Source organism: Canariomyces notabilis (genome assembly GCF_033297395.1).
Source record: "Canariomyces notabilis strain CBS 508.74 unplaced genomic scaffold N656scaffold_2, whole genome shotgun sequence".
NCBI lineage: Eukaryota > Fungi > Ascomycota > Sordariomycetes > Sordariales > Chaetomiaceae > Canariomyces > Canariomyces notabilis.
This window is the reverse complement of record NW_027041824.1, coordinates 375,629-396,041: the sequence shown is the minus strand read 5'-3', so window position 1 is coordinate 396,041 and position 20,413 is coordinate 375,629. Positions and strand designations below refer to the sequence as shown.

At 54.0% G+C, this 20,413-nt stretch overlaps 9 protein-coding genes across 9 annotated transcripts; 8 read left to right on the top strand and 1 right to left on the bottom strand.

The window, feature by feature from the left end:
• Positions 1–94: 94 nt before the first annotated feature.
• On the bottom strand, positions 95–1,351 carry N656DRAFT_744876 (uncharacterized protein; the record flags this gene model as incomplete). The annotated part of the gene is made up of 1 exon (XM_064812887.1): positions 95–1,351. One exon carries the CDS (start codon positions 1,349–1,351, stop codon positions 95–97), a length of 1,257 nt encoding a protein of 418 aa, XP_064673689.1.
• A 340-nt stretch (positions 1,352–1,691) lies between these two features.
• N656DRAFT_841624 (uncharacterized protein) lies at positions 1,692–2,605 on the top strand (the record flags this gene model as incomplete). Its single annotated transcript, XM_064819004.1, has 1 exon — positions 1,692–2,605. The coding sequence occupies one exon, from the start codon at positions 1,692–1,694 to the stop codon at positions 2,529–2,531; it is 840 nt and encodes a 279-aa protein (XP_064673688.1). The 3' UTR covers positions 2,532–2,605.
• Positions 2,606–3,157: 552 nt separating this feature from the next.
• N656DRAFT_794456 (uncharacterized protein) lies at positions 3,158–3,887 on the top strand (the record flags this gene model as incomplete). The annotated part of the gene is made up of 2 exons (XM_064817277.1): positions 3,158–3,545; positions 3,607–3,887. The coding sequence occupies 2 exons, from the start codon at positions 3,158–3,160 to the stop codon at positions 3,885–3,887; spliced, it is 669 nt and encodes a 222-aa protein (XP_064673687.1).
• A 523-nt stretch (positions 3,888–4,410) lies between these two features.
• Positions 4,411–6,547, top strand: N656DRAFT_794455 (uncharacterized protein; the record flags this gene model as incomplete). The annotated part of the gene is made up of 6 exons (XM_064817276.1): positions 4,411–4,813; positions 4,867–4,906; positions 4,966–4,999; positions 5,056–5,808; positions 5,867–6,175; positions 6,257–6,547. 6 exons carry the CDS (start codon positions 4,411–4,413, stop codon positions 6,545–6,547), a joined length of 1,830 nt encoding a protein of 609 aa, XP_064673686.1.
• Positions 6,548–7,947: 1,400 nt separating this feature from the next.
• Positions 7,948–8,961, top strand: N656DRAFT_794454 (L-lactate dehydrogenase-like protein; the record flags this gene model as incomplete). The annotated part of the gene is made up of 2 exons (XM_064817275.1): positions 7,948–7,971; positions 8,029–8,961. 2 exons carry the CDS (start codon positions 7,948–7,950, stop codon positions 8,959–8,961), a joined length of 957 nt encoding a protein of 318 aa, XP_064673685.1.
• A 198-nt stretch (positions 8,962–9,159) lies between these two features.
• Positions 9,160–9,916, top strand: N656DRAFT_774310 (uncharacterized protein). Its single transcript, XM_064814240.1, has one exon. It carries the CDS (start codon positions 9,289–9,291, stop codon positions 9,880–9,882), a length of 594 nt encoding a protein of 197 aa, XP_064673684.1. The 5' UTR covers positions 9,160–9,288; the 3' UTR covers positions 9,883–9,916.
• A 1,644-nt stretch (positions 9,917–11,560) lies between these two features.
• On the top strand, positions 11,561–12,751 carry N656DRAFT_786590 (uncharacterized protein; the record flags this gene model as incomplete). The annotated part of the gene is made up of 1 exon (XM_064816540.1): positions 11,561–12,751. One exon carries the CDS (start codon positions 11,561–11,563, stop codon positions 12,749–12,751), a length of 1,191 nt encoding a protein of 396 aa, XP_064673683.1.
• A 1,894-nt stretch (positions 12,752–14,645) lies between these two features.
• On the top strand, positions 14,646–16,045 carry N656DRAFT_774305 (concanavalin A-like lectin/glucanase). The gene is made up of 2 exons (XM_064814239.1): positions 14,646–15,371; positions 15,442–16,045. Exons 1-2 carry the CDS (start codon positions 14,961–14,963, stop codon positions 15,586–15,588), a joined length of 558 nt encoding a protein of 185 aa, XP_064673682.1. The 5' UTR covers positions 14,646–14,960; the 3' UTR covers positions 15,589–16,045.
• A 1,256-nt stretch (positions 16,046–17,301) lies between these two features.
• On the top strand, positions 17,302–20,160 carry N656DRAFT_794451 (DUF1212-domain-containing protein; the record flags this gene model as incomplete). Its single annotated transcript, XM_064817274.1, has 2 exons — positions 17,302–19,387; positions 19,445–20,160. 2 exons carry the CDS (start codon positions 17,302–17,304, stop codon positions 20,158–20,160), a joined length of 2,802 nt encoding a protein of 933 aa, XP_064673681.1.
• Positions 20,161–20,413: the final 253 nt, after the last annotated feature.

The following is a 20,413-nucleotide window of genomic DNA, read 5'->3' as shown; positions in this document are numbered from 1 at the left end:
GGCTGTGGATATGCCGCCATGTTCATTACCGTCCAGTGCGCGGTCCATTTCACCGTCTTCGGCAAGCTATTTGTAGTCCAGTCGCAGTCGGAAATCACGACGTGTTGCGACTGATGCCCATCTTCTTCAATAGCGCTTCTGCAATGTCATGCGCCAATCCTTGATCATTAATAGCGCGCTTGTCTTCCACGATCTTAATCCCGCTACCCTCAAGACCCCTCCTAATCGCCTCAAACATCTCATGATCCGCTTCTCGGTCTTCGTACGGCCCACCGGGCGTTGACAGCAAGCTGACACCCCCCATTGGTAGCCAGACCTCTATTTTTTCCACATCGCTCGAATAAGAAGTCAGTTTTCCAGTAAGGAACTCCCCAACTCGCCGTGCTTCATCTTTCGAGGTTCTCATCAGTGTCACGACAGGGTTGTGTTCGTAAAGATTGCGATCTTTGTACCGTTCCGGCACCGTGCTCTTAGGGCCAAAGTTTGTCATGTCTGTCGCGCCCACGGATACGACATTGGGTATACCAGCTTTTGCAGCAGCCTCCAGACGATGTTCGCCAGCACTCATTACCCCGCCGGTGAGATAATCGCATATCTCGGTTGTCGTCAAATCCAATACGGCATCAAGCTGCCCTTCGCGAATCAGGCGCTCCATAGCTCTGCCACCATGACCAGTCGCGTGGAAGATGTATGTTTCGACTTCTTGGCCGGATTCGAGGTGTTTCCGTATCGCATCGACAGCCGGAGTAGTCACGCCGAACATGGTGATACCAACGCGCTTTTTCTGTGAGCCAGCTCCTCGAGTACTTAGTCTCGATGCGTAGGCTCGTGCCATGCCGGCGACGGCAGCTCCCGCGTTGCTCAGAACATTTCTCAGAACTTGATTCAAGCCCGCAATATCAACGACGCTGTACACCATCGTGATGTCTGTTTCGCCCACAATCGGCCCAGTATGTCCGCTGGCCACCGTGGAAACGATCATCTTTGGAAATCCAATCGGTAACGCATCTCTCATGACTTGCGCAGCAAGCGAAGTCCCGCAGGAGCCTCCTGCGCTGACAATGGCATGAATATCGCCCGAATGGAAATAAGTTTGGACTTGCTGGGTGGCGCAGTTGGCCATGGTGTTGAGAACTTGGTTGCGAGGAAGATGGCTAATATCTTTTCCATCTGAATACACCTGCAGTAATTTCGACTGGCTGATGGTGATGGCTTCATGCTTCGTAAGAGTTCGGCCCACGTCAATCAGGGTTACCTTGACATCGTAGCGCTCGATTTCGCCTTTCAGAAAGAGAAGCTCCTCCAGCTTCGTGTCGCAAGTTCCCAGCAGCAGGGCATGATGTGCAGACATGATGCCACGGTTTTGAGAAAACGCGCTGGAGAATTTAAAAGGTACGGTGGCCGCGAGATGGAAGGCAACACGTATTGACTCCTCAACCGGTGCCGGTGGTACTGTATCAACTCATCAGTGTCACAAGGTGTGTAACGGTCCCCGCTCGGCGCTTGCAATTACGTAGGTACAGTACGGATACATGCATAGGTACTCCACGTCATTCTGACTCCATTTTGAACATCATCGTCATCGCTACAACATCAGATTATCGAGCAAACTCCGGAGAAACCAAGCGTTTATTTCTACTTCTCATCCAGCCATCGAACATTTGTAGTGGAGTGTCCAAAAAAACAACAAAATGTCTCCTCCAACCGACCGAACCGCAATCCTGAAGCGCCTTCGTTCCCAAATCGAACAAGGCCACATCCTCGTTGGAGCAGGCGCTGGTATTGGCCTGAGCGCAAAGTTCGTCGAAGCCGGCGGAGGCGACTTGATCATCATCTACAACAGCGGGCGCTACCGAATGGCGGGCCGGGGATCACTAGCCGGGCTTATGCCATACGGAAATGCTAATGATGTGGTGTTGGAAATGGCAGGCGAAGTCCTCCCCATAGTGCAACACACGCCTGTGCTAGCCGGCGTGTGCGCCACGGACCCCTTCCGCTCAATGCCACGCTTCCTGCAACAACTCAAAGATCTCGGGTTTGCCGGGATCCAAAACTTTCCTACCGTCGGTCTCATCGACGGAACATTCCGGCAACACCTCGAGGAGACAGGAATGAGCTACGACGCGGAGGTTGCCATGATCAAGCAAGCCCGAGACCTGGATCTACTAACAACACCGTACGTCTTCAATGTCTCGGAAGCAAAGAAAATGGCAGAAGCAGGTGCGGATATCCTGGTTGCGCATATGGGTCTTACGACCTCGGGGAGTATTGGGGCTACTTCGGGCAAGAGTTTGGATGAATGTGTTAAGTTGATTCAGGAGATTCGAGATGCAGCGGCGGCCATCAAGGACGATATTATTGTGCTGTGTCACGGGGGCCCGATCGCGAGGCCGGAGGATGCCGAGTACGTGATTGGGAAAACGAAGGGTGTGCATGGGTTTTATGGCGCGAGCTCGATGGAAAGACTGCCGGTCGAGGAAGCGATTACAGCAATTACTAAGAAGTTCAAGGGGTTGAAGCCTAGTAGTTAGGAGTCGTAAACCACAATCGCATTACCGTCAACGCTGATCGACCTAACAGAATGGCTTTAGCTGAGTTTGCTGAGGTAAGGTCTGCCGATAGCAAAAGAGGCTCCCCGAATAGAATAGGCATCTGCCCGAGAAGGTGCCTGGCTGGTCTGTGCGGGTTCAATTAAGGCCCCGCCGCCCCGCACGCCAAGTATGTAACCATACAGGCTGCTGCGTTACCTGCGTAATTGTGTGTACCATAGTAAGTACCTATACCTTAGGTACCTAGGTACAGTACATACTAAAGGATCATGGTTGGTTGAGGATCACCCACCACCTGCCAGGGCTTGGCTACAGGTGTTATTTTCAGGTCAGACCCAAGTCACCCAACGAGTGTTGGCGGCGCCGATGCCTGTTTACTCACTGTTTTTTTCAAACACTGCCGTTCAAATCGATATCGCATCTCACATTTGAAGGTGAAGAGGGCTTTTGCAATATATTTACCTGTCATTTATCCCACTGTATCGGATTGGATCAAGTATACTCTTCAAGAATATCAATCTCAGATCACCCATTCGATATCCAGGGTCATGCGGATTCCGGGCACCTGCGCACTCGTACTTCCCTTCCTCCAAAACCAAGTCTGCAAAATGCTTGTCGTGAAACCAGTTGAACACGCCGACGTCCCGCAATGCATTGCAATCCGCGTTGCCGGACTTGGGAGCCTAGTCATCGGACGCCCGCCGCCTTACCCGGGATACATCGAGGAGGCCGAAGCTGCGGTGCGCGCCAACCTCGACGATCCCGACAGCTTTGTGCGCCATCTCAAGGTTGTCGACCCCGATAATGAGGACGAAGTCATGGCATATGCCAAGTGGGAACTCTATCCTAATGGTCGCTCCAAGGAGAGTTTGGAGAAGCTCAAAGAGCGCATGAGCGACAAGGACAAGGGCGTTGATCAATACGGGGCCTTGAGAGAGGCAGCACACGAGTACTTTTGTACACGCAACGGCAGAATGGGCAAAAACCCGCACTTGCGTACGCTGAGATTTCTCTCACCCATACCTTGCATACTTCAAACTGACACTAACCATGTCAGTCCTCGCGCTCCTCGTCACAGCAGAGCCACACAGGAGAAAAGGCGCTGGGGGTCTCCTGGTGCAATGGGGACTTGAGAAGCAGAAGGAGACTGGTCTCAATTGCTATCTTCAGGCTTCTGAACAGGGCAGGAAACTGTACGAACACTATGGGTTCCAGGACATTGACACAGTCGAGTTCGACCTGGACAAGTATGGGCTTCAAGGGGTGGAGAAGATGACCGAGATGATACGATATCCTACCAAGAGCGGGCGGCAATGGGATAGCGAGAAACTGGTTTAAGGGGTTGGAAAAGATGACCGAGATGATACGATATTCTACCACGAGCGGGGAAAGGGAAACTCGGGGCTGAGCATGTACCGCACTGGCCCGGCCAGCACCACCTCGTCCCAGACTTCAAGTTGTCCATCTGAGGCACCCGCACCTGGCGGGAACCAAGTGCGCAGCCTGCCAAGACAGATCCCGATTACCGCGCGCCAACTTGTTGAGGCCTGATTCGTCGAAACCGAGAGCCCTGCACCAGAAAGTAGGGCGATGAACGCCCGATGCTTACTAAAGCTTCAAGCTCTCTTACAGTGCTGAAAGCCTTAAAACTTGCACCCAACAGCATTATCTGAAACAATAGGCTTACCCAGCCTCTGCACTTTGCAGGACACAGGATGCCTGCCAGTGGTATCTGTATCTCTGCCACCGGCGATGTCCCCAATAGTTAGGAAGATCCTACTTAGGAGACAGAATCTGCCTTCCCGCATGTCCGGCACTCGGCGGACAGCACAACGAAGTCAATACCCCAAGCAACCGCAACATGGACAAAACATCGTCAAAGATTGAGACTTTCGAACTGTCTGAGAAAGCGCACCCATACATCCCCGTCAGCACAACCAAGATTCTATGGAACTACACTCGCGACCCACCACCCGACATCCCCAATGAGGTACTAACGGAACGCCGGGCTGCGCAGCAATACCATTCCGAGACAGTGGAAGACTTGCGAAGATGGTTCAAGTCGCGCGAAACCGGCATCTTCACCAAAGTCCTGCGGCGTCTCTTGTTGAGGGATGTCAAGTTCAGGATGCCGAGTGAAGACAGAGTGTACAGCGCCATTAACCATTTTTTCCCGCCTCGATCCGATATCATGGTCACGGTTTGTGACTTTGGACCCGGGAGAGCGGAACGCAAGGAAGTGCGTCTTGGCGATATTGAGAAAGGTAACGCCCGGCCCAACGTTGTATAAGACAAGTCCTTGGCTAATGCGATACAGAGTTTCACAGCAAACCAGAATGGTCAACGGTGCGATGGATGTAAGAGTTGCCCCTCAACCAAATGCCACCGTGTTGATGTCGACTTACAAGTCTTACAGCCATGCTCCTTTAGGCGTCGGCCTTCTCCACTCCGTACGCACATTGAGAGTTTGATTGACGCCATACAAACCCGGCTAACCAACAAGCAGTCCCTGGAGGCCCTCTTTTTCCACACCGGATCCAAAGTGATGGGTCCCCCCTTCACCAACGGGGGTCGCGCTGGCTGGCCTTATCTTGAATGTGAAACCTTTGATCTCCGCAACACGCGCTGGGTCCAAGACTCTCGCGATCTCCTACGCATGTTGAAGGATGAGGAAAATATCAGCCATGTTCTCAACCGAAGTGTCTTTGCCGGGATGAACGATGAAAGGCTCACAAAGGACATCAAGTGGCGCGCCCAGTATGTTGGCCAGTCAGTCGAATTCTGGGACTTGGCCAAGGCAGACCTACCCTGGCAGATCTCCGAGGGCAGCCACCTGAACATGAATGGTCCCTCTGAGGGTCTGCGAGGCACCAAACTCGAAAAGGTTGCCCAGGCGCTGTGCCGGCATCGCTTCTTCAAGAACTCGCACATTGCCAGGAACCCATTCCGCTGCTTTCACCGAGCTGACGGATTCCTCCTGACCATGTCACCCGCCGCGGGTGTGGACTACCTGAATATGAACTTGCCGTACTACCTCGAGTTGTCTCAGAATGACCTAGCTGAAGAGAACTTCGCATCGGCCACGGCACAAATCTTTCGCGAGTTCTCAGAGACCGGGACGGACTCGTGGTATCGCAGGAATACGGAATGGTTCATGATCTACCTCATGACAGAGGTAGCAGCCACGCCACATAACATCCGCCAAGGATACAGCGTCCCCTCCTTGATGGACGCGTATGACTCCATCGTCCACGAACTGGTAATATCCTTTTCCCCTTGGAATTACAAACACAGACGGATGGTTAACAACCGGACAGAAAGAGCGTCGCTACGACCAGTGGCAGCGCAACGAAACCATCGCCCTCGTCCGCGCCTACCTAGTCTGTCTCGACGAGCTAAACGTCCTCAAGGAGATATTTGCCAAGAAGCTCGACTTTTTCCAACGCCTTCGCAAAGACTGCGACATACTCCCCGAGTTGCAAGGTGCAGATGTACAAGGCAATCCGCCAGATAACCCTGAGGGAGAGATCCCTATGAACCGCATCGCGTTCGTCGAGCACCAGATGAAGGAGTCGAAAGAGCAGTGCGAACGGTTGGGCGCGGACTTGAGAGAGTCGTTGAATTCGGTACGTTCTCTCTTGAGTCTCATAAAGACTGAACTATACCCAAGTTATCTAGGTTGGAGCACCTAACCAACAGGGCCACAGCTCTTTCAACTCCGATCCATCGAGCAGAATGAGCTTGCCATCATGGCCGACAACCAAAACAAAACCATTTTCGCCTTCAGCGCCGTCACCATCGTCTTTCTCCCGCTGTCCTTCTTCGCATCCTACTTTGAGCTGAGCGTGAAGGGTGGAGACAAGACAATCACAGAAGAGTACTTCTGGAAGGTGGGCGGAACCGTCTCGTTCTTCATCATCTTGCTTGTGTTCCTGTGGAGCTTCAGGTATCGGATCTTGAGGAGACTGGTACCGGTTAATCAGATCAATCCTGTGTGAAATTGGAAGTACCAGATGGTAAACAAGTGTGGCTCGAATCGGGAGTCAGTATTGCGGTCCAGTCTCCCACCCGGGCCACAGGAGCGAAATAGCTGTTACGTCAGCGCGGCACCTGTTGGACTGTACGCGTGGCTAGGCCACGTCCCCTTGGTTCCGGGCGCAAGCTACAGTAGGTATGGGATGAGGCTGCTGTGGTGTCACCTATGAAACTCTGTAGGGTTGTGCCGTGGCCTCTTGCGGAGGGCTCAAGGTGCAGCCTTAGGGTCCCGTGGCCGAGAGGTCCGGTAGGGAGGTCTGGCCTTGCCTCACTGATTAAGGTAGGTTGCCCTAGGATGCAAGTCTGTGCAGCTAGTTAGGCAAGGTAGCTAGTTCGTAGGGAGAACAATCTAGGGAATCTAAGGCTAGGAGGAAAAGCGCATCGGAATCAAGGCGTGGTCACCACATATGAAGGCAGTCCGGGCAACGATCAATTACGCGATGGCAACAGGAAGACTGGAGCGGAATCAGGAGAGAATAATAGAGCAATCACAGTAGAAGAACTCAACCAACAACGCGACGCAGCCTCAACCAGCAGGTCCCGCTTTAGCTGTTGAAGATACGAGGGTGAACACTGGAGAACTTGAAGGCAGTACCTACCTACCTACCTACCTTGGGTAGGTAGGTTCCATGGTAAGCATCACTGCAGTGTGACTATACCAGTGTACCAGGCCAACAGACTTGATTTCTTACCACCAGACGTATGGGCGTGGGTAAAGCCTGGTAGGTGGCTAGGCGTGGGCGGAAGGGCAGGTAAGGGTGAGGAATAATTTCTGGCACACTGCCGCCCAAGGAGAAATACGGAGTAAATGGGGATAGATCGCAGGGTTAGGGATATCAGACAAACAACACCGAATCATTGTGCCTCCAAGCTCCAAAATACCGTACCTTATTAATTCCCCGAGTATCTCTCAAGGACTCAAAGAACATCACCTCATTCATTAGTCGATGCGACTCCTGCCCAGCTTCCATTTGAGTCACAGTCCCAGTAATTTATGCTGTCCCACCACCCATTGCACTCAAACAGCGAGGCGTTGGATATGGATCTTAGCAAACAGGCCACATGACGCCAAAATCTGGCCGGTTTCATTGGAGTTGCTGCAGCTAAACCTCCCGTCCGAGCCCGATTTCAGGCGCAGCAGACGGAACCTCGAAGTCTCCGTAACTGCTGCGGCCCAACAGCCAAGATCACGGCTTATCTCAGCCTGCTCAGGCAAATGTCCGTCCGATGATAGCTTTAAATGCGGCGCATCCATCCGCCTTCACATCTCCACGCCTTTGAGCCTCCTGCAAATTCGCGAGTCCGACTGACTTACATCCCAGCTTTCCAGCATACACTTGGAAAAATAACAAAAGAAGTCAAAATGCCTCCCCAACACAATGTCAAGGTGAGCCCGCTGCCCGCGCAACCGCATCCCATGCATTCCCGAAGCCAACACATGTAGCACATCAAAATCGCCATCGTCGGGGCCGGGTCTGTCGGCGTCACAACAGCCTACGCCCTGCTACTCAACGGCCTGGCCGCCGAGATTGTCCTCATTGACATCGACAAGAACCGCGCGCTCGGCGAGGTCATGGACCTGAGCCATGCGGCGCACTTTGCGCAGGCCCGGGTGCGCGCAGGCGAGTACGAGGACTGCGCCGGCTCCGCTGCCGTCATCATCACGGCGGGCGTCAACCAGAAGCCAGGCCAGACGCGCCTCGACCTGGTCAAGACCAACTACGCGCTCTTCCAAGACGTGGTGCCCAAGATTGCGCAACACGCGCCCGACACGATCTTGGTGGTGGCGACAAATCCTGTGGATGTGCTAACCCACGCGGCGCACCAGCTGTCTGGGTTCCCCGTCGAGAGGGTCCTGGGGTCGGGCACGGCCATGGACACCACACGATTCAGACACGAGCTGGGCAAGTACTTTGGCGTCAACCCACGTAACGTGCACGCCGTGATTGTAGGCGAGCACGGCGACAGTCAGTTGGCTGTATGGTCGCTTGCGACCATCTCGGGTATGCGGCTCAAGGACTATTGTCAGCAAAAAGGCGTCGAGTTCAGCGAGGCGGCTATGGAAGAGTGCTCGAAACGGACCAAGGAGGCAGCGTACGAGATCATCCGGCGCAAGGGCAAGACCAATTATGGCGTGGCGTCGGTGCTCGTCAGCATCCTCGAGCCCATAATCACCGACGCCGATGCCATCATGACGGTGTCGAGGGTAGGAACATACGGCGGAGTCGAGGACGTCGCACTCAGCATGCCGTGCAAGTTGAACCGTCACGGGGCACATCAGGATGTACCCCTCCTTCTGAGCAAGTCAGAGCAGGAGGCGTTGAGGCAGTCGGCGCTCAGCATCAAGGAGGTCCTGTCATCACTAACCGCCTCTTAGTTGGCCTTTGGCGCAGCTTGATTCCCTTATTTGGTTTATCGGGCCATGGCAAGGGCCTTGCAGCCCGGAATGGCATTGTTTTCACCTTTGTTCATGAAAACAAGGATGGTGCGAGTCTGTATAATTTATCCATCTCTCATCTCAATCTACGGGTTACGGACACTAATTGGGTAAATTTGACTATCTGAGTCTGAACAGTCCTTCCACATAGAAACAAGAAGACTGGGCTTCATACTCGTATAAATACAGAGATCCTGTTGACATTGTCGGTTGGCGACAAGACGTTCCTGGCATTTTACCGTCGCGTCGTCTTTCACCACGCCCACGATGCGCTTTCCTACTGTTACTAGGGTCCTTGGCTGGTTCAAAAACGTGGACCCTAGACAGCGTAAGTCAACGTTGCCTGGCCCTAACATATACCCGACGACTGGGAACAAGCCCGACGGCCACATGGTTGGCCGGAGCAGCATGCGGCCGTACATATACCCGAAACTGGCCAAAATATCGGTGCCATATCATCGCGTTGGCCAGCTTCGAAAAGATGGGTGTCGGTACGACCATGCAAGGTTTCGGAAGGTCCTAAAAGAAGACGAACTCTGTCCGTTTTGTGTGCGAAAGGAGGAAAAGAAGATGTCTCGGACCAGGGCATGGCTGCAGGCACGAAGAACTCCTCCTGGCGGCCACACTGTTTCGGTTTCGAAGGATCAGGGAGAGAGAGCCGACTCCCGCGTTCCACCGGCAGCTTCAGGAGTCGAGGTACGGGTCTCTACTTCCGCAAACACACTCAACCCTGGCACGCAAGGTGAAAGACGCACGCATGCTGATAGGCATCCTAAGAAGAGAACTACTTTACGTTCACTCGTCCTATTCTTTTTGTACGCTATGGCTCGCTGGCGGTTCTGGCCTAGGCATCGCAAATAAGCCCTAACTACCAGGTGCTGTGCATCAATCTCATCATCTTGAACATCTTACGTTCCTTTGAAGAACCTGACTTAGCCGAATGCTCTTGGATTGCAACCATAGCTGATTCAGGGACTTCGATCACCTTCCGGAAGGTCTGTTGTGATATCAATGAAAGACGGCCTATCCACTGTTGTGAACCGCCAGTGCCGACTGCTCACCTAGTCAAACTGCCGTACAAATTGATGAACTATCAACTTCAGCCTCCTTTGACAATAGAGAGTTCCTTAGTTTGCCAGGGTGTGGACTACCAAGGAAATGGCAGTCAACAGACCAGTCTCCTTGAGCAGCGACATGTTAGCCGCAGAAGACTAGAATGGAGCCCGCGTCTAACAAAACACAGCTTGTGGCTGAAAGCAAAGAAACTACCACCTTAGAGTTAGCCAACAAGATCATTATCTGATGAAAGGCAAATTAAGCCTTCTGATTCTTTGTGCTGCTAACTCTCATGAAACAAAGTGTAACTATGTTGGCTGTGTTGCGCGACCTCCGCGTCTAAAGGCGGTTCTGAACTAGAAGCTGAATTTGATGAAGCTTGTCGAGCCGCTGAATCGCTTGTTCGTGGATGGCCCGTACGAACGCTCTGCTCTGATCCACCATGGCAGTCGCGCGTCTATTGAAGGGACCAGGTTTAAAATTGGAGGCCGGAGAGTCTTATGAAGCAGTTTCGTTTCCACCAGGAGATGAGTTCCAAGCTGTCGGGTCCGCTAGTATTCAACATCGAGCGTCTGCATCCAATGCATGCCGTGTTCATGCACGAAATGGAGGCTGAGGCGCGGAGAATTGCTGGGGTTGGAGATACATTAGACCCTCAATTTGCGGGCTGCACAGCCATAGCCGCCTGGCGGCCTCGAGAGATTGGCCGCCACCTTAACCCGCCTAGTATAACCCTCGCAGCCCCGTTAGTTTAAGGTAAGCAGATTTTAGGCAGGCGCAGCAGGTGGGGACCGTGCTTCCCCAGACCTGAGGCCCTCAGAATTTCCCCGCGGCATCGCGTTGTGCACCCTCATTCGCTGCTGCTGCCTGCGGAACCCGCCGAAACCCCTACCCGGTCTAGGACACCTGAGGACATCCACTGCTCTTGGTCCGGACGCACAATGCACACAATGAACGACACCGTACCCTCCAAGAAAGCTGGATCCCTCCCGTAAGACGCATCAAAGTCCTTGCCGGGCTGAGCCATTGCCGGCACCCCACTCCTCCCCACTTCCACACAACATTCGACCTGTCAGAGGCAGCCTTCCCCATTGTCCTCTGTGCAGGCTGTCCTCTTTTCCTCTTTTGTGCATGGTGCTCTGCTGCAAGTTTCCACTTTCCAGGCAGAACATAATTTTGTGGGTCCATGAGCCGCGACATCGAACAGTGATACATGTCCTAGAGACTACCATGGACGACCTCCGTCTATATAGGGGCCCCAAGGCCCCAGGAATTGATCATCGGATCATGCCACATCTCAGGAGCAGTTGAGCAACAGCGTCGGCGAGTAGGACAACATCAGCCCGGCAGCATATCACACACACCATCGACGCTACTTCATCCTCAACCTTCACCTGCTCCTACGCCCACCGAGGGATCCTCACCACTGCGCTTCTGTGCTTGAGTCATCATCAACCACTATCTCACCTCGGGAGCCACGACAATGCCGTACATCCACATCACGGCCCGTGATTACCACGGCCACCACTGGACTGGTTCCAGTGCCCATCACCAGGGCTCACAACTAGAAGAACCCAGCCGGGTTGAGACCCCAGACTTCCGCTTCTGTGTTGAGCTCGGCCTCGTCATCCGCAGCCGGCATGTGGACCATCAGAACGTCTCATCCCTCGAAGTCGAGCTCAGCAAGCAGCTGACCCGCGCCGGCATTCCCAACCACATTGCTGGCCCAGACCCATCCATCTCATCAGTATCCTCTCGGGAATGGACCGTTACCAGGGACCTGTGCATCCCCTCCCGCCCCAAGGACCACCACTTCGGCATCAAGCTGGTCTCCCCCTTCTACCGCTTCTCCCACCGGCCACACGCCTGGCAATCAGGCCTTCGGCGGCTGATGCACACCCTCAACGAGCACTTCGAACTCACCACATCGCACCAATGCTTCACCCACGTGCATGTTGTCCCCGCCTCGGGCTACTGGACGCTGGGACAAGCCAAAGCGCTTGCCAAAAGCTCGCTGTACTTTGAGCGGTGCCTGGACGCGCTGGTGCCCCCCTACCGGCGCCGCAGCGTGTGGGCGAAAAGCAACCGCCACAACGCCTACTTTGGTGAGCTGTCCATGGCCCAGTGCTTTGAGCGCATCGATGCGCAAACCACCATCGAGGGCCTCGGGCTCAGGATGAACTGGTGCAGCGCCGTCTCGCCTACAGGGGTTGCCCTCGGCAAGGCACATGACGGCGTGGATTTCCAGCACGACGCCTACCGCTGGTCCTTTGTCAACCTCAACGAGGGCGATGGGTTTGGAACTGTCGAGTTCCGCCAGCCGCCGGGCTCGACTAGTGCTTCAGAGGCTATTACTTGGGTTATGCTGGTGGGTTGCCTGGCGAGGTTGAGCTGCGGCCTCGGCCACTCTCTTGAACCGAGGCACACGGCCAAGCTGAAGAGCCTGGGGGAATGGCTTGTTTACGAGGCCAAGTGGTCTGATATTCCGAATAAGGGGCTGTTGAAGGACTTGCTGAAGCAGGCGGTGCCGGTTGCAAGGACACCGGGCACGATTCCGGGGCTGGATGCCGATGCGATTACCATTGACGAGGACCAGAGGTTGAGGTGGAAAGAGCGGGATAGGAACATTGCTGTGGAGAAGTACAGGCGGCATTTGAAGCACATTTCAAGTTGAACGCTACGTAATGGGGTCTGAACTTTTACGTTGGGCATGCGGGAGTCGGGCATGCGGGAGTCATGGCCTGATCTTACATCTATCTCGGCAGCAGCATTGATTTAAAACTGGGCGGGTTTGGAGTTTTGGGTTGCAATCATGGCGTTGGAGTTACCGGTAGATACCACGGGGAAATAACATCGTTGACAATATAATTTGGTTACCTACTTACCTATCCTTGTTCACGAAATTCGGGCTGTGTGAAGTCATTCGATGCATCTGCTTAGGCCGCGAAGAGTCGTTGTCTGTGGAGCCCAGAAAGCGTCTGCCTACAGGTAGACTGTGTAACATAGGTCCCTATATGTCGGTGCCTGCTTAGGCAAGGTATTGTATTACCTTGGCTTGCCCGGAAGGAAGATTGCCGGTTAGTCTCGGTCGTCGGACTTTTCGGTGTGAGGTAATCTGTCCCCTTTCCGGGAATAGACCGACACTTTTCAAGATCCAAGAGGCTACACAGTCTTCATCTGCGAACATGAATACCACGACACCCCCTAGGTTAGTTACACTGGTCCGAAGGCCGGGCCCCGTTCAGCTTTTACGGTGGAAACAAGAACATCGGATGCCACTTAGGGGACGGTTGGCTTGTCCAACGCTATGCGCTTGTTAAAACCCCATAGTGCTTCATGTCAGGCCCCAGTGACCTAGCCTCATGACCGGCGGTGTGCGAGTAGGTACACCGTACCTGGAGGTAAGTGGTGCACCATGTGTTAAGGCCCTGCAATGAGGTTACAGATATAGCCCGGATTTGCTTGATAGTACTACAAGTGTTGCTACTACCTACAACTATCCTGTCTTGTCAAATCCACTGCTCACAGGGCAGAAAAGTCAGACTGTATGAGTAAGTCTCATAGAACTCGGAATGTCACTGGATGCTAGGAGTAATACCTGGGAACCTCCAGTTGTGATGAGAAACGCAAGCAGAATTCAGTCTGAGACGGGTCTCGCCAACAGTTACTGATTCATAGATTCAGATGTCAACGAGCTAGGAAAGGAAACAAAGTATTTCCATGGCAGTGACAGCAGTCTTACCGCTTCAAAGCACAATATGCAAGAGTCTTTGAAACTCCAAGTTCAGGACATCAACTGTCTTTGTCACTGTTAGCAGCAATACCACTCCCGTAGCCAACATACTGCAGTACAAAGTGCATTCAGGTCCTAGAACACGCAAGCTTTGAATAAGGATCGACTTGCAAATCTGCCACGCCTGCCTGCTATCGCCAAGGCTGAAGAAGACGACAACAGGGTAGTGGTGACCTTCAACTTGGATGATCGTAGGACCTCTGCTGCTCTGCCCAGCGATTGTTCATGTACTGAGTCCGTCGCTTTCATGTCGAAATCGGCCCGGACCTCTGAACTCACCGTGACCCAGCTGGGACGTCAACCCCTCGATAGATCTGCCGCATGGCTATAAAGCCAAGCTTTGGAGTTTGAACACACCAGGCCAAAGCGGTACCTATTATGGGTAAGACAGCGTGTGAAATTTCCCACATTCTGCACCACTTGCAGCTGCGGTCTAGCAAAGACGCAAGAATGGGAGGCGGAATCCCAATGTTGCTAGCCGTACCACGAAAGTAGATAGCTCTTCTGCCGATGGTGCTTGTTTTATATTAGCCCTGCAAAACGGAGGATATATCATAGGCATTATAGCAGCCCAAACCCGGAACGCCGAGACAACAAGCGGCCCGCCCTCGCCGTAACTGCTTGCGTTTATTTTAATACCCGCGATCCGAGCTCCTCAAAACGGTGGGAAGGGGGGACCGGGTATGTGGTAGAAATACGACGTCGCCTGCACTAGCTCACGAAAAATCTTGGACTATTGACTGCTCATTGTCAGGCAGTCAGAGGAACCTTACCCTTCGCAGACCTCGGAGTCCAATCACTGGCGTCCTGAATGTGGTATAACCATGGGAATTTCCGAGTCCATCCCTGGAAGAGTGGGTTAGGAAGGCTTTTGGGGATCGTGCATGTTGGCCGCCAAAACCCTCAGTGGCAGGACTTGAAGTCTGCGAGGTTTCCGTAGATTGGGGGCCGGTGCTTGGACATTTTTCCCTTTTATTTAGACGGCACTTTCGCATTCCCGCGCATTACGACCGAGAAGTAACGCCTCGAGCCTCGCCACGGAATTTAGAATGATGTACTGAGCGCACGGCATTCGAGACTCCTCGACAGCATGATGTGGTCCGCCGCCCGCTCATTACTCGTCGTTTCTCTTATCGCATCAACAGCCTGTGCGAAACTAAGTTTCACAGCGACCGTCGAGCAAGATGGCCAGGAGGTGGAGGCGTCAGACCTCGTGTTTGTGCCGATTCCGCCTTTGACACACGGAAGAAGTCCATCGTCTGGACTTAGCCCAGGCCAGGAGCGGAGGGGAAAAGACCCCGTCAGCTACAGTTCCAACTGGTGCGGCGCATCGCAGCACTCGACCGGGTCAGACGAGGTCTCCAACATCTTCAGTTTCTTCACCGCGCCGGACCTGAGGCTGCGGCCTCAAATACCGGCGCCGCAATTCGCTGCTGCATGGGTGGGCATCGACGGAGCCGAGTGCAAGACCGCTTTGTTACAAGCCGGCGTGACGACAATTGTAAGGGGGAGGACCAATCTCACAGGCAAATTGTCCATCCTGCGACAGAAATGACTAAGACACAGACCAGGTCAACTCCAACGGCGGCCAAAGTGCGTCAGCGTGGTGGGAATGGTATCCAGAGGCGGCGTACACCATCGATGGGCTCCGCGTCAACCCGGGAGACTGGATGTCGGTTAACATCACGGCCACGGATTCGTCGAGCGCAACCGTGTGAGTTCAAGTTCTTATGGGGGCGGTCCGGTCTCGAACTGACAACAGATCAGTGTCATCACCAACGCGCAACGGGGCTATTCGGTAAACATCGTCATCTCCAACGGGCCGAAGCTATGCCGCGTCGACGCGGAGTGGATCGTCGAGGACTTTTACGATGCGGGCAAGCAGGTTGCCTTTGCGAACTTTTCGGAGATGTGGTTTGTCGATGCTGCGGCGACGACGGCTCGTGGAAAGAACATTGGGATCGATGGAGCGACTATGGTTTCTCTGCGGACGGACGACGGTACTGTGTTGTGCTCGGCTGAAAGATACGACAATGCGAATTTCGTCGTCTCTTCACATGGTCCAGGTTGAGGAAGCTAGGCCCAATTGTTTTGGACATAAAATGGCATCTCGCTGTGTATGGGAAATGGGATGGAAATGGGATGGGAATTTTGATTAGCATGTGAAGGATAAATATCATGTGATTGTTGTTGTCAAAATTTTGGGTGGCACCCATCAACAACCGGCACTGCGGATCGCAACATCGAGTCAATGTGTGACTCAAAAGATGACGCGGGATTTTCATTGCAGCCATCAGGGCTCCCGATGCCAAGCGTCTGTGCCTGTGGGTGGCGCAGGGTTCCGCTTGCCTGTTCCTGGGAACAAAAAGAGCCGCGTCGAAACAAACGACCACAGTTCAACTTGCAGTGCAGCTGCCGCATCTCGAATGACTTGGCTGGCCTCGCCCTCGTGTTCGCTCCGGGTGCCGTTGTGGGCTTCCGGTTCAGTAGATCTTGCTAGTGCCGACATACCAGTTGGACTGACATTGGAAGGAGCAATACAGTAACCTCGTCTACGCAGATACCAAGAACGTCGGGATTTGTCGTCGATGGCGATTATTATCCGCTCCGACTGAGCAAGACACCGGATCCGAAGCTGCTGCTATGGTGCCGGATCAGCGAGCCGATATTCGATGGCTGATGCAATCGAGCGCCAGAGGGACCCGCAGCCGTCGGTTGGGCAAGTCCTGAGCTCGGTTGGCATATGACGTGTGCGGCCCGTCGAGAGCGATTTCTTCCCTTGTCGTAACATGGGGCGAAAAATCTCGAAACTGACGGCCCACTGGAGTGGCGGCAAGATAATGCACTGTTTGCAAGATACGAGGGCGCAGGTTAGGCTAATCCGGGAACAACGGCAGCAGTGACCCCTTTTTGACCTCTTTCCATCCAACGGCCGCAAAACCACAAATCACGCTACGCATATCTACAACGTGTAAGGCCCCAAGAAAGCGCGACCAAGCCAAGATTTGGTGTAGATACGCTTAGATACGCTTAGCACTCCACAGCATGGGGCACAATCAGAGATCTTGGATCCACCATGTCAAAGAGCTGCCGACTTCTGGACTGTGTCGACATTCCTGCGCACTGATTGCCAATGACCCCGATCTTCGCCGCTCCCTCACCTCTCTGGACATCCTCCTCTTCTTTATCTCTTGATTGTGCATAATCATGTTGACGGACGCCTTTCCTTCCGATCTTGCTTGCCCCTTTTATCGAGGTCCATAACTACATCGAACCACAAGAACCCCACAAGCTCAACCTCGACTCTCCCTCCCCTGGCATCCGGGCGGGCGCTTGACGCCCGCACAACTCAGGTCCTAATTTGGCAACTTGGTCAACGCAAATTGTGTCTTCGCGTCTCCGAACAGAGACTAGACAGTCTCGCCGCACCGATGGCGTCGCCGCAAGCACCCGAAGACCAGATCACGCCCCGACTTGCAACTAGCGAACAGCGACACGATTCGCCACAGAGTAGCTCAGAGGGCCTGCAGCGCAGCAAGGGAAAGGAGAAGAAGAAGGTGGGGTTTGCGAGTGACAGAGGATCCCATCTGGGGACGTTAACCAGCTCGTCGTTTCTCACCCCGGACGAAGCACAAAGTGCCACCCAGGACTATTTCTCCTACAATCCCTCACCACACAGCGACGGCTCCACTCCCCTAATCAACAACGATGGACCAACGAAACGAGATTCTTTTGACAAGGAAGAGCTTACTGCTGCGCTTGCACAAATCCTGGAGACCAATCCGCAGCAGGCTGGTCCAGTTCACCCCAGCAAGCCACGGCCGGTGCTCAGGAAGCCAACTGTTCTCCTCAGTCCCGCCGACGTGCTTGGAGAACCTCTCCCATCCGAGATCGAGGCCAAAAACCGCGCTGATAGGCTAGCTTACTCTGTAGGAACCTCATCCGTTCCTGTATCAAGAAGAACCTCCTTTGATTCTGAGAGCGTATCAGTCTTGGAGCGGGATTCTTTTCTTCGCGACCCTACAGCTAGCGTAGCCCAAGACCTTGCCTTACCTGCAGGTTCCAATACTCTCAGACCGCGCAGGAAGGCGTACGCGGAGGCCGAGAACCTTGTGGAGAGCCATGCTCACCGAAACGACCCCCACCTGCACTCCTTCACACCGCCTCGGTCTGGCGCGGCTACCCCTGTTGACCATGATTTGGAATATGTCCCACGGCCAGAGAAGTACAAGGGAGGGATTCTGGGAACATTGCTCAAGCTCTATGGCTCAGGCAGCGAGGGTAGCAGCACGGCATACCTTACCTCTAGCGCCCCGAGCACTCCGGGACGGACGCCCAACGGATCGCCCTTGAGCACCCCGACACCCTCAAGGCCAGGAACCCCGAAGCCGGAAAAGGGCCGGCGGGGTTGGAGAACGCAGTCTTCCAGCACCCTTTCGGGCCTCCTGGAGTCTTCTTTCGTGTTTGCTGCCCCCGGGTCCTCCAAGGACATCTCCGAGGCTGTTTTGGAGAAGGTCAAGCTTGAAAAGGAGCGATCTGAACGATCAAAGAAAGCGGAAAAGGCTAAGAAGAAACTGGACAAGTACCGCATCAAGATCCACATTGCCGAGATCATTAAACGACACGCCTACCTACTCAAACTGTGTCATGCTCTGATGATATACGGAGCACCAACCCACCGGCTTGAGGCCTACATGAGGATGTCGGCGCGTGTCCTCGGTATTGAGGGCCAGTTCATGTATCTCCCAGACACAATGATCATCTCATTTGACGACAGCAATACGCACACCACCGAGGTGAGAATTGTTCGCGCCACCCAAGGCCTCGATTTTGGCCGTCTACGCGATGTCCACGAAATTTACAAGGAGGTGGTTCACGACCGCATCGGCGTCGAGGAGGCTACAATGCGTCTTAACGAAGTTACATCACGCAAGCCTAAGTTCCCTGTATGGTTGCGCGTTATCTTGTACGGCATCGCCTCGGCAGCGGTTGCTCCTTTTGGTTTCGAGGGCCGCTACATTGACATGCCCATATGCTTCATCCTGGGCTGTCTGGTAGGCTTCCTGCAGCTTTATCTGGCTCCGTCCAACGAGCTCTATGCAAACGTCTTTGAGATTACCGCCGCGGTCGCGACCTCTTTCCTGGCTCGGGTGTTTGGCTCAATCCGTGGCGGGAGGCTCTTTTGCTTCTCGGCTCTCGCCCAGGCGTCCATTGCCTTGATCCTGCCAGGTTACATGGTCCTCTGCGCGAGCCTAGAACTTCAGAGCCACCAGATGGTATCAGGCTCGGTCCGCATGGTCTACGCGCTCATCTACACCCTCTTCCTTGGTTATGGCATTACCATTGGGACAATTCTTTACGGGTACATGGACGAAAACGCTGTCAGTTCCATCCATTGCTCGGTCGGCGATAGCTGGTACACGAAGAGGCCGCCTGAGAACTACTACATTTTCTTCGTTCTCGCTTTCACGCTTTGCCTTTGTGCGATCAACCAGGCAAAGTGGAAGCAAACTCCCGGTGAGTCTCACACACGCTCACTCTTTACGCTCAGGGGATGCTAATGCCACGTGATAGTGCAAGTATTCGTTTCTCTTGCCGGTTTCGTCGTCAACAACTTTTCGTCGCGCTTCTTCAAGGGCAACTCGACCATCTCCAGTTCCCTCGGCGCCCTCACCATCGGTGTCCTCGCCAATCTCTATTCTCGTTTGGGCCGCTACACCCAGAATTGGTGTCTCGACATCTGGGAACGCCACGTTGAGCGCCGACTATGGCGTCTTACGGGCAAGCCTCGCCCTGTCCGGTACCACGAGTCGCCGTATTACAGCAATACTTCGGGCGCCGACTCACAGGCAACCGTCACTGGGCCCGGAGGCGGAGGGCCCGAGGCCAGCAAAGAAGGGGACCTCGAAATGGGACCATCGTCCTCCAATGGCGTCGTACGCCATGCGCGCAAGATTGGATATGGCCTTGCGGCGGCGGCGATGCTGCCCGCCATTTTCGTCCAGGTCCCCTCGGGTTTGGCCGCGAGCGGGTCGCTGCTGAGCGGAGTGAGCAATGCGGACCAGATCACGCGGAACGCGACCACCTTGGCGAATGGAACGGTCATCTACCTAAACGCGACCCATCCAGCCGCCACGTCGACGAGCATGTCGGGGGACCTGAATGCCACGGCGTTCAATGTTCTGTTGAGTGTGATCCAGGTGGCCATTAACATCTCGGTGGGGCTGAGTTTGAGTGCTTTGTTGGTGTATCCTTTTGGAAAGAGGAGGAGTGGGTTGTTTAGCTTTTAGACTTAGACGGGAAGGGGGCATTTAGCGGCGTCCGCGGTTTTGGTTCGGAACTTGGAGTACTCCATAGAGCGGTTGGTTATTGCATCATGGGTCATGGGCCGGTTTAATAGCGAAGCATTTTATACCCGAAGTGAGCGAAAGCTCGGTTTATATACATACACTTAATAGTATCATTCGTCCTTGAACCCCTTAGCTTATCTTGGGTGATGTGTACGTAGGCAGTCGAGGCGTGAGCTCGTGAACTTGCGGGACG

Coding starts and splice junctions, on each gene's coding strand:
- N656DRAFT_774310 (XM_064814240.1), top strand. CDS start 9,289: ATGCGCTTTCCTACTGTTACTAGGGTCCTTGGCTGGTTCAAAAACGTG.
- N656DRAFT_774305 (XM_064814239.1), top strand. CDS start 14,961: ATGATGTGGTCCGCCGCCCGCTCATTACTCGTCGTTTCTCTTATCGCA. Junction 15,372..15,441: donor AAGCCGGCGTGACGACAATT/GTAAGGGGGAGG, acceptor GACACAGACCAG/GTCAACTCCAACGGCGGCCA.